General features: G+C 53.6%; 1 protein-coding gene across 1 annotated transcript; it reads right to left on the bottom strand.

Annotated features, from left to right (window-relative positions):
* Positions 1-1,214: 1,214 nt before the first annotated feature.
* Positions 1,215-2,150, bottom strand: LOC142076399 (olfactory receptor 14J1-like). The gene has a single exon (XM_075138698.1). It carries the CDS (start codon positions 2,148-2,150, stop codon positions 1,215-1,217), a length of 936 nt encoding a protein of 311 aa, XP_074994799.1.
* Between the last annotated feature and the right edge of the window lie 9,583 nt (positions 2,151-11,733).

Below are 11,733 nucleotides of genomic sequence, written 5' to 3' on the forward strand. Positions count from 1 at the left end.
CTAGATCCAGCCCATGGGGTTTCCAAGAGGGTGTCTTGAACCACTCTCCAGTCTTATGCCCCTTCATGTGCTGGATCCTCACAGCCTCTCCTGGTGTTGCAGAGCCTTTGTTAGCCCATGGGCTCCTCAGGTTCACCTTTTCTTCTGGAGACTCCTGCCTGGATCGTCACTCATTTTATGAGGCACCCCTCACTGCCCACCCAGACTCAGATGCTTCCCTTGAGGTGCCCTGAGCTCTCCTGGCGGTTCCTGATTCCTCTCCAGGATGGCATCTGCCATCAGCCCCACCGCAGGTGGGACAGTGCCAGGCAGAGAAGTCAGACCAGTCGCTGTCTTTTTGGATGTGTGCAACCAAGAAGGCAGCTCTTCGCCCAGCCCTTGGTCCCTAACACATCACCCTGGGACTCTGAGCTTCTCCCCCTGAATCCATCGCGAAGCCCAAACAGTGACAGGCCTCTTCAGGGAGCAGCTCCTTGGGTGTGTTCCTGACACCAGCTTTGGAAGAGGCATCCAGCCTTCTGGCCCTGCCCTGAGGAGACCCTTTGCTTACGCTGGTGCTAGAAGGGAGGCCAGCTGTGACTCAGTGGTCCACATGGCCTGCTCCTGCCCACAGCCATAGGGATGCCACTGTAGAGACAACAGCACCGTCACAAGTCACGCAAGACCTTAGGGCTTACACAAACGCAAGGACACAAGAGGACAATGTGGAAGTGAGGAGAGACCAGGACCGAAGAGAACACGTCCTGCTGTTGTCCATGGCCGTGTCTCCAGGGAAGCAGCAGCCCTGACTCACAGGCAGCAGAGAGGCAGGCGAGGCAGCGAGGGGGAGCCCGAGGGCCATCAGGGCTGCTCCTCAATGCGACGGCTGGGCTGTTGGCTCCTGAACATCCTTCTGCATGCTGGGGCTGTGCCCCCAGGTCCAGAAGGGATGGGAATAGACGGGAGCTGAGACAAATTGTTTTCTGCTGGTTTCCTCATTGAGTTTATCTAAACAGGGGGCATGGATCCATACATACAGGAGGTCTTTGCACCACAAAACAGTTAGGAGGCCGAGAATAATATCACAGGTATTAATAAACAAACAAACAAACAAAACCCCAAACCCACCCAAAAAAAACCAACCCCACAAAGGAAAAATAAAGACACATATGACCAAAAGCTAGTCCTGGGATTTCCTGAGCTACCCTGGGAGTCCAATGAGGATGGTGGGCACCTTATTGTTGTTGGAATAGTGTGTGTTCAAATAGTTTCCTCAGGGCACCCTTGAGCTCCTGGTTCCTCATGCTGTAGATGAGGGGGTTCACTTCTGGAGGCACCACTGAGTACAGCACAGCCACCACTAGGTCCAGGGATGGGGAGGAGATGGAGGGGGGCTTCAGGTTGGCAAACACAGCAGTGCTGACAAACAGGGAGACCACGGCCAGGTGAGGGAGGCACGTGGAAAAGGCTTTGTGCCGTCCCTGTTTGCGGGGGATACTCAGCATGGCCCTGAAGATCTGCACATAGGACATCACGATGAAAACAAAACACACAAAAGCAAAAGAGGCACTGAACACAAGAAGCCCAAATTCCCTGAGGTAGAAGTGTGAGCAGGAGAGCTTGAGGATCTGGGGGATTTCACAGAAGAACTGGTCCACAGCATTGCCCTTGCAGAGGGGCAGTGAAAATGTATTGGCAGTGTGCAGCAGAGCAGTGAGAAACCCACTGCCCCAGGCAGCTGCTGCCATGTGGACACAAGCTCTGTTGTCCATCAGGGTGCCGTAGTGCAGGGGTTGGCAGATGGCAACATAGCGGTCATAGGCCATGACGGTGAGAAGATAATACTCTGCCATTGCCAAGAAGGCAACGAGAAAGAGCTGTGCAGCACATCCCAAGTAGGAGATGGCCCTGGTGTCCCACAGGGAATTGGTCATGGATTTGGGAACAGTGGTGGAGATGGAGCCCAGGTCGAGGATAGAAAGGTTGAGGAGGAAGAAGTACATGGGGGTGTGGAGGCGGTGGTCGCAGGCTATGGCGGTGATGATGAGGCCGTTGCCCAGCAGGGCAGCCAGGTAGATGCCCAGGAAGAGCCAGAAGTGCAAGAGCTGCAGCTCCCGCGTGTCTGCGAAGGCCAGGAGGAGGAAGTGGGTGATGGAGCTGGTGTTGGACATCTGCTGCCTCTGGGCATGGGGTCCTGTTCTTAAAGGAAGAGTCGATGAAGAGTTAGGGGAGATTTCTCTGAGCAAAATCAGAGCCTTTCTCTTAGACCTTCACCCTGCTACACTCCCCCGAGCCCCCATTCTTTTTCCAGGAGACCTTCATTCAGCTCCGTGGCTGCAGCTCTGTGCTGGCCGAGCGTGCTGTGAGGAGCAGGGCCTCTGCCCGCTGGCTGCTGAGGAGTCAGCCCTGCTCTGCAGCAGTGGGTTCATGGGAACGGTGGGGGCAGGGTCAGTCCTGGTGTTCGACTTGGTCAGATGAAACCGCTCCTAACGCAGAAGGGCTTCTCAGCCTCTGCACTCCCAGTGCTGAGGAACGGGGACAGCAGAAGGCAGTTTGAGAGGTGTGGGGTTTTAAAGCTCCCCCATCTCACCTGGGGAGTTTTCTTGGATGTCAGAAACCCTCAGCATTTCTGCTGACCTCAGGGAGAACGAGTCCTGCCAGGCAAGAGGATTGCCTGTGGCTTAGTGCAGAGTGAGGGCAGCTGGTCTGTCCCTCCGACTTGTTCCGGGCTGCCGTGGGCTTGTTCTTCATGAGATGGAGGGTGATCACCCTCTTGTGTTACCCTGAAAAACAAGCAGGCACTACTGAGCCCAGAGGGATCCAGTGCAGACCGCTAAATGTCTCACCCTTTCTCAAGGTCTCAGCACCCCACCCCTAGCCCAGGACACTCACGCCTCATTGCACCAACCCAACAGCATTTCCTCCATTGTAGCACCTCTGCGCTTCTCCATGGGGCTTTCAGATAACAAAAGGGTGCTAGGGGACAGGCTCGCATTCTGGAGGGCAACTCACAGCTGGGAAGGAAACCTCAAGGAGACAGCCAAGTGTCCTAACGAGAGCATCTGATTAAGGGAAACCCAGCTTATTCTCCAGCCCCACAGACTGCATTGCCCACAGCCCCACAGGTGAGAGGAAAGCTGGGACCCTTGTTCCCATGGGCACACCTGCATGAAAGGACCCCCAAGATCAGCCTGTGACTCTGCAGCTGAAACTCCACCTCCCCAGAGAGCCTGGCAGCCAGAAGGAAACAACAACAACAGGAACAGAGACAAGTGGAGAAAGAAGCAAATGCCCAGCGAGGGTCTGGCTGAGAGGGGCCAGGCCAGAGGCAGCCGGGCGCTCAGGACAGCGTTCCCCTGAGCCAGCTCTGCAGCCACCTCCCAGGCACCACCATTGCCGGGCAGCTGCTCTCAGCCCCTGTGCTCTGCAGAGGAAAATGGACACGTGGCTGGAGAGCTGCCCCACGGCTCTGCTGGAGCTCTGCCTGCAGAGGAGGTGGTTCACACCTTGGACCCCACAGCCCGGAGGGCAGAGGCTTGGCTGGGTAGGAGAGGAGGCACGGGGGCTTGCTCAGAGGAAGGGGTCTGGTTGGAGGGGTGAGACAGGGTTTTCTGAATTCTCCCTCCCACCACATTTCTGGTTTTCGTTTCCTCTCATTCCCTGATCATCTCCTTGCTGCCTGGAGATTTTCCTCCTGGTGGCTCTTTCCCTGTGCCAGGTCTTTCCCTGTCAGCGCTCACAGAGCCCATCCCAACCTCTGTGCACTCACCTTAGCCCTACAGAAACCTGCCTGTTTGCAGGGCACTGGCTGGGCGCATGTTCCTGTTCGCAGGCAGAAAAAAGGACAAGTCAGACTAAGCCTGATGGGTCCAGCAGAGGTAATGCTGGTGCTGTGCGTAGGCAGAGGAGAGGCTGAAAACTCATTAGGAGGCTCCTGGAAGACCTACTGATAACTCACAGTTACCGTTCAGGAGTGTCAGTGACTTGTCAAAATTAACACCTCCTTTATCATTCATCCCCTCCCATCCCCCAAGAGTAGGAAATTGAAAAGACAGACTCAGGAAAGTTCCTTATCTTTAGAGTAATCCTTGTGTTGACCTTCTCCTTGAAACCTCCTCTTGGAAATACTCTGGGAGTGAGCTGAAGCTCTGAGCAGCCCTGACCCACACAGCACCCTCTCAACAGCAGAAGGACCCTGCCTGGCTGGAGGTGGCTCCTTCCACCCACAGCTTCTCCCTGCAGAACCGTGGGGAGCTCCCTGGGCAGGCTGGGTGCTGACCCTGGCAGGCGGCAGAGTCCCTGCCCAGCCCCCAGCCCCCTGGGGCGCAGGGACCCTGCTCGGAAGGACAGCCCTGGGCTGCACACCCACCTTCACAGCCCTGCAGCCATCCCTTGGAGAAGGCAGGATCATGCCCTGTCCCTCTGATGGTGCAGCAGGGAGTCCCTGCTCTGCAGCTCGTCCTCCTCCTCTACAGCAGGGAAACTCTGAGAGTTGTACTTACAGATCCTGTCATCTGTGGGATTGCCAGCTTGAGGAGACCCCTCAAGGAACCGCAGCTGCATTGACCTGCAGCCAGAGACTTACTGTGTCAAGGGCTGCGAAGAATTCTCCCCCAGTGAGCTCTCAGCATCCTCCCACTCCAGACTGCCTTTACGCTCTCTCTGCCTCGCTCCCTCCCCTCGCTGCCTGCAGGCAATGCCCTCAGCCCTGCTGCGCTTTGCAGAGGAGCTGCTCCTGGGCAGAGCTGTCTCTCTGCAGCACTGCCCACTTGCCAGGAGCTCCCTCCTTCCAGGAGCCCAGCCCAGCTCAGCAGCAGAGGACCAGCCCAAGGCAGCACTTGCTCTGCCCCTCGCGGCTCCCTCGAGGGGTCCCTGGGGCTCCAGGGGAACCTGCTGGGAAACAGCCTGAAGTCATCCCTGATCTTCCCTCCCTCAGCTGCGCAGAGACACTTCTTTCCACCAAGGTCATTTCCCTTCCCAGAGTCACATGTAGGTCCTCTAATCACTTTTCCTTGTCTCAGCATTAGAGAGGACACCCAGACAGTGACAGGGAGGCATTTCCTTTACCCCTGCTGAGGGAATGATCCAGCAGAGTCAATCGAGGCATCTCATCCTGGGTGTGCAGTCCCGGGGCTGGAAGGGGTCTCAGCTCACTCCCCTGCAGACCACAAAGCCACAGGAGGTGGGGTTCCTCTTGCCTCAGTTCAGGTGGGCACAAAATGGGCACCTGCATGGGAGCTCCTTCTCTCAGCTGCCATGGCAATCATGGGGGTGGCTACCAGGAGGGAGCTGCTCAGCCACCAACACCTGGCGACCTTTGGGGTTCAGGAGGGGGTCCAAGCTATGTGAGGTGACTGCAAGCTCTAAGGGAGCAGTTCCTAGAGACAGGGCAGCATCTGGGGGCATCTTCTTGGAGCCTGATGGGAAGTTAAATTGGCCAGGTGGAATGACGGCGGATGCCCATATGTAGGACAACTGAACCTGTAGCTATTCCTTATGTACGGGGCAGCCTATAGAGGTATTCAGCTGGCCAAATGGAGTCATGCAGCACAGGGAGAGCTCTCTTTCTCTTCACCATCAACTGTATTTCCTACACGTCCTTCGAGTATAATGGCAGTTTTGTCGAGTGCATCCCCTGCGCTCCAATTGTCTAAGCTACTTCAGGGCAGCTGAATCTTCATTTAATATCCACCTACAGGCCTGCAGTGCTACGTGAGATGCCAGGGCTCTGCAGCTGATGTGGACAGCACAGGTCCTATCCAGGACCCCTGTCCCCATTCAAACCAGCTGTGTGACAGGCATCACGCACGGCATCTCAGACAGATTCGGTGCCGTTGGGCCAATGACTGAACCGCACCACTGCGCTGACCTAAGGTTGTGCCCTTTTCTTTCCAGTAGATGCAGGGCAGCGCATGAATACGAAGCGCATCACACCAGGGTCTCCACTCATGGGCATTCCCTCTCAAACTCTGCTGGTTCTTCTCTCCCCCATCGTTTAACCACCCCTCGATGTCACAGTCACGGGTCAGGCCAATGATTTTCATTGTGCCAGTACCACAGGATGTCCACTCCCAAGGACACTCTCAATATCACCTCTTCCTTCCTGAGATCAGCTTCACCTCCACCGCAGGCGCTCAGGGCTGCAGAGACACCACAGAGAGCAAAGCCCTCTCCTGCTTGGACTGCACAGCCCAGCTCTGTTTCTCTCTGGCCTTGGGGACAGCAGGGTTTGTCTTCCTTGTGGGCACCTCATCTCTTCTTCACATTGCCACCTGCCGTCCACTGCAGCATGGCTGTGCTCTGAGGCAAAGCCTTTGCACACACAAGGTCTTGGGTGCTTGGTAGCAGGTTTTCCTGTTGCAAGTCTGCTCTCAACCCCAATGTTAGTGGTTAATGAGGACGCATAAATCTGTACGTTGGATGTAAAGATGGTTTATGCATGTGGCATAAGTTTTAAGTGTTGGTAAGAGGGGATGTCAGGAATGAGAAATACATAACAAAGGATTTTCGGAAGATTTGTAAACGTATCAAATTATGTGGGACCTGATCATGACACAGGTGGTGTGGAATACGAGGTAGAGATTGTCCTGGGTCTGGCTGGGGAGGAGTTAACTTTCCTCCTAGCAGCCCATCGGGTGCCGTGCTCTGCAGTGGTTGCTCGAAGGGTGTTGACAACGCACCCCTGTTTTGGCTGTTACTGAGCAGTACTCGCACAGCACGAAGGCTGTCTCTCCAACCCCACCACCCGCAAAGGCCAGGAGGCTGGGGGTAGGCAAGAGGTCGGGAGGGGACATAACCAAGAGAGCTGACCCAAACTGATCAAAAGGATATTCCATACCATATGACGTCAGGATCAGCAATAACAGACGAGAGAAAGGGAGGGGTGAGGGGCATTCATAATAATGGCACTTTTCTTCCGAAGCAACCGCTAGGCACACTGAGGCCACGCTTCCCAGGAATTGGCTGGACATCTGCCTGACAATGGGAAGGAGGGAATAAATCTCTTCTTCCTTTGCTTCCGTGGGTGACCTTTGCTTTTCTCAATCAACTGCCTTTGTCTCAAGCCACAAACTTGTCCATCTTATTTTCTCCCCCGTCTTGCTGAGGAGAGGGAGGGAGAGAGCGACTGCTTGGAGGTTTAGCTGCATGCCAGGTCTACCCATCACTCCACCTTAGACTTCCGTACATACAGGTAGATCTTGGGCTAGCTTTCCTGATGCTGCAATAGTGTATGCTGATGTTTGTAGTCTTTCCCTATGTTTGAGGGGTACGCGATGATGGATGGGCCATCAGTGACCTCTACCAGCTGTTGTGTGGATGACTTTATGTAGAGAAAATGCCCGAAAGAAGTGGCTTGGAGAATCACACTGCTGCACCTGGATTTCTTCTTCTGGAATTTTCTGTTCACACCGACCTGCAGAGCTTGCGCTTCACAGGCTTCCTGATCATCTGCTGCATGGTCCTCATAGGGAATGGCTTCATCGTGCTTACCACTGTGGTGGAGTCAAGCCTCCACAGCACCGTATACTTCTTCCTGAGGACTTTCTCCTTCCCAAAGATCTGCTCTACATTAATCACACTGCCAAAAACGCTGGTGGGCTTCCTGAAGGAATCCAGCAGGATCTGCTTCCATGGATGTGCTGCCCAGCTGTATTTCCTGCTTTTGCAGGGAGGCACCAAAAGCCTTCTCCTGGCTTCCGTGGCCTACGACCATTATGTAGCCATCTGTGACCTCCTGCACTATAGCCTCATCATGAAAGGGGGGTTCTGCGTCACATGGTAGTGGGGTCACAGGCGGCTGTCATACCAGTCTAAGTAGGGCAGACCTATCAGGTATTCACTTTGCCCTTCTGAGCATCCCATGTCCTTCATCACATCTTCTGTGACACCCCGTCTGTTGGAACTGGTCTCTGCAGACATGTCCTGGAACCAAGTGACGCTGCACACCATCATCCTGGTATTCGCAGCCCTTCCCTTTTCCTTTATCGCTATTTCTTACACTACAATTATCAGGGCAATTCTGAAAATGCCTTCAGTTTGGAGCAGGCACAAAGCCTTTTCCAACTTGCTCCTAACACCTTGGGGTGGTGACTCTCTTCTTTGGCCTGGTCACTGTTGCCTACCTTAAATGCCAGTCAAGGGACTCTGCAGACACTGAGAAATCATAGAATCATAGAATGGTTTGGGTTGGAAGGGACCATTAAAGGTCATCTAGTCCAACGCCCTCCCTGACAAGGGCAGGGACATCTTTCACTAGATCAGGTTGCTCAACACCCCATCCAGCCTGACTTTGAACGCTTCCATCTACAACTTCTCTGGGCAACCTGTTCCAGTGTCTCGCCAGCCTCACCGTACAGCATTTCTTCCCTATGTCCGATCGAAACCTACCCTCTTTCAGTTTAAAACCATTACCCCTTGTCCTGTCACTACAGACCGTGGTCAAAAGTCTCTCTCCGTCTTTCTCATAAGCCCTCTTTATATATACCTAGGGTTGACTGGACACACTGGAGAGGATCGGAAACAACCTCCAAAAGACTGGGTGCCTCAAAAAATTCCCTAGGCGTGCTAAAGGTGATGTACACTCAAATGCTCTAGGACGTCTTTAATCGACTGCTGCTTGTTCTTTGTGGCTTAAGCTTTGATAGAGAGTTATTGTTGGCCCGGCTTGCATTTCTGTCCCTTGAATTTCCTTTAAGTCTTGGAGCTTGTGTGTATGACACAGCCTTTGAAGGGGGAAACACATAAACATGGGCAGACAGGAATGAAGAGGACTTATTGGGTCATCCAGATAGGTGGCTCTTATGGTCCTTATCGTCTGTGGTCAGTGCTAGTAAATGCCTCCTAGAGTCAATATCCTCAGGACTTGGTCATGGCCGGGGGGAGGCAAACAGTCTGCTCTGTTTCACACATGCCCGATGTAGGCATTTGGATCTGACCAAGTCCCCCACACTTCCATAAACATAAAGAATTGCCATTTCTACAACATGAATCAGCCTGTTCTCAGAGAAACAATTAAACACCCTAATGGAAAAACCTGTCTTTCCCAGACAGGTCCAAGATATGTGGGTGTGGGTCCAAGGGGGAGCCTCGCAGGATGACCTTGCATACTGAGGATGGGGGTTTCTGCCTCTGGGTGTCTGAGACTCCTGATGGGATGCAAGAAAGAGCATTTGGGGATTGCGCAAGACTTCCTGTGGAACGTCTAGGAAAGATCCAACGGCAACAAGAGGAAGGGCTCATGGTGATTTGGGGGGAAACAAGCGTGGCAGAACGGAGGGAAAAGGGGATAAGCGGAGCTGATCATGTGTAAACAGGTGATTGGTCAGTACACTTGTCTGGCCATGCCCAGCAACTGATTGCCCCAGACTGTTGCGTCTTCTTATTAAACTCCAATTTCCCACAGCTTTCTGGGCTGAGGAGAATCTCTGGTTTTGTGTACGGATGGAGGCCCAATTGCCAGCCACTGGAGTGGCAACCACAAGTCATACAAGTTCATGTTCTTCAGGGCCCCAGAAACTGGAGAGATTGGAAAGCGTGCATATAATGTTGGTGTGTATGTCATTGGGTGTAACCACTAGCAAACATCAAACCAGAGCAGCCAGTGAGTAGAAGCAGCAGCCTGGGAGCCCCGTATTTAGAGACCCTAAGTCTGGGCTGGACACTGGAGAGCCCCGAGGATCTGCAAGTTGGCTACTGGAGTGAGAAGGTGGCCCAAACCACCTCCCGGGGAAACGGTGGGGTCTTGGGGGTCTGGTCTCAGCCATACGTCTGGACTTGGAGGGGAAGTTGTCCTTTATGTGAGAGCAGCAGGAATGTGTGGAGCTCTGCCTGGGGACAAACAATGAGTCAGCTGAGAGCTGAAGGGTCAGCATGAGAGGGCAGAACAAGATGGGCAACGCTGCGGTGGGTGGATGTCTGCTATGGACCACCTGGTATGGAAGAGGAAGTAAATGACACCTTCTTCAAACAACTGGAAGAAGCCTCATGTTTGCAGGCCCTGGTCCTCAGGGGGGACTTGAACTATCCCAACTGCCTCTGCTGAAGAGACAACATAGCGAGGTGCAAGCCATCCAGGAGCGTTTTGGAGCTCATTGACACCATCTTCCTGACTGGGGTGACAGAGGAGGCAATGAGGTGAGGTGCCCTGCGGGACTTCATACTTTCAAAATGGAAGAACTGGTCAGGGATGTAAAAGGCAGGAGTGAGAAGGTGGAGTTTAGGATCCTGAGAGAAGGGAACAAGGCAGAGAGCCTTGATGTTGAAGGATCTCCTTTTCAAGCTCCCAAATGGAGGACATCCTGTGGTGGAGAGAGCTGAGGGCTCTGGCAAGGCTGAAAGCCCCCACCATAGCCGAGGTCTTTGTCTCCTGGGCTATGGCTGTTCTCTCTGCACCTGATGACCCTAAGGAGACACCTTCTCCTTAGAGCACAAGAGCCTCATGGCCTCCTCATCCCCACCCAGGAGCCTGGGAGCTGTCCCGCACTTGGCATCGCACATCCCCACAACACGCTGGCCCTTGGAAGAGCCGTGAGCAAGGTGTGAGGGACATCATCTCCCTTCCCAAGGAATGGTGGACAGGGCTTGGCCCTCTGGCTTGATGTAACACATCCAGGTTTACTGAGCAGTTTTCTGCACAAACCAGTGCCCAGGGTTGCTTTGTCAGTAATGTCTCTCAGTGGGACCCATTAAGGCTCCAGGCAACTTTGGAGTTTGCAGCTGACTTTGACTTCTTGAGAGGTTTCTTCAGCCTCCTCTCAGTGCCTGAGTTTCATGGACACGACGCCAAACCCACCAGAGGGATCATTAAAATGCCTTGGGCTGGGCCTCTGCTGCTGAGCTGGGCCGGGCTCCTGGGACGGAGGGAGCTCGTGGCAAGCGGGCAGCGCTGCAGAGAGACAGCTCTACCCAGGAGCAGCTCCTCTGCAAAGCGCAGTAGATGTGACATACCACGGGTTACTCAGCATCAGAGCCACCTTTACATTGCGGTTGGCCTCAATGATCTTAAAGGGCTTTTCCAACCTAAATGATTCTATCATTCTATGATTCTATGATTGCCTTTGCCAACCTGTCGTCACCGCCTCTAGTTTTCTGCTCTAACGAGTCCCTCGGGAGGCTTTGTTAGTAACGGCCCCCAGTGGGACCCATTAACACTCCCTGAAACTGTAGGGCTTGCTTCTGGCACTGACTTCTTCAGTGGTTTCTTCAGGCTCCTCTCAGTGTCTTAGTTCATGGTCTCAGCATCGAATACACCATGGGACTCGTTAAAATGGAAAAAGACATGCCTCTTCCCATTAGTTTTTGCAAGTCTTCAAGACTTACACAGCTAATTGGAGAGGTGTCCAGAGAGTACGTGAAGGGGAAGATTTCAAAGCTTTCAATGAGCACTTAATAAAGGTGGATTTTTGATTTTTAAGAGTTTGGGGCTTTTTTTAAATTCACAGCAGAAGTGATAGCAGCATTCTCCAATCAATATTGATGGGGGGGTGGGTGTGTCTCCAAATAAAGTTAAGATGGGTAGGAAGAGCTCCTCCTTGAGGTCAGGCATGGACAACCTCCCTGCTCACCTCCCCACCCCTGCCCTTTCTCTCATGGGCCACCTGGGACTTGCATTACTTCTCCTTCCATCAGACTTCTCCAGTGAAGTCTGCAGCTGGAGGTTACAGCTCCTTTGCACCAACTCCCACCTGCTTTCCTTAGAGACCTGGTTGCGCACAGGCCCAGCTGCCTTTCTCTTCGTTTCAAAGCAACAGAAGG

This window comes from Calonectris borealis, unplaced genomic scaffold, assembly GCF_964195595.1.
Source record: "Calonectris borealis unplaced genomic scaffold, bCalBor7.hap1.2 HAP1_SCAFFOLD_49, whole genome shotgun sequence".
Lineage (NCBI taxonomy): Eukaryota > Metazoa > Chordata > Aves > Procellariiformes > Procellariidae > Calonectris > Calonectris borealis.

Bases quoted from the DNA above. Each gene is read 5' to 3' on its own strand.
- LOC142076399 (XM_075138698.1), bottom strand. From the start codon at position 2,150: ATGTCCAACACCAGCTCCATCACCCACTTCCTCCTCCTGGCCTTCGCA.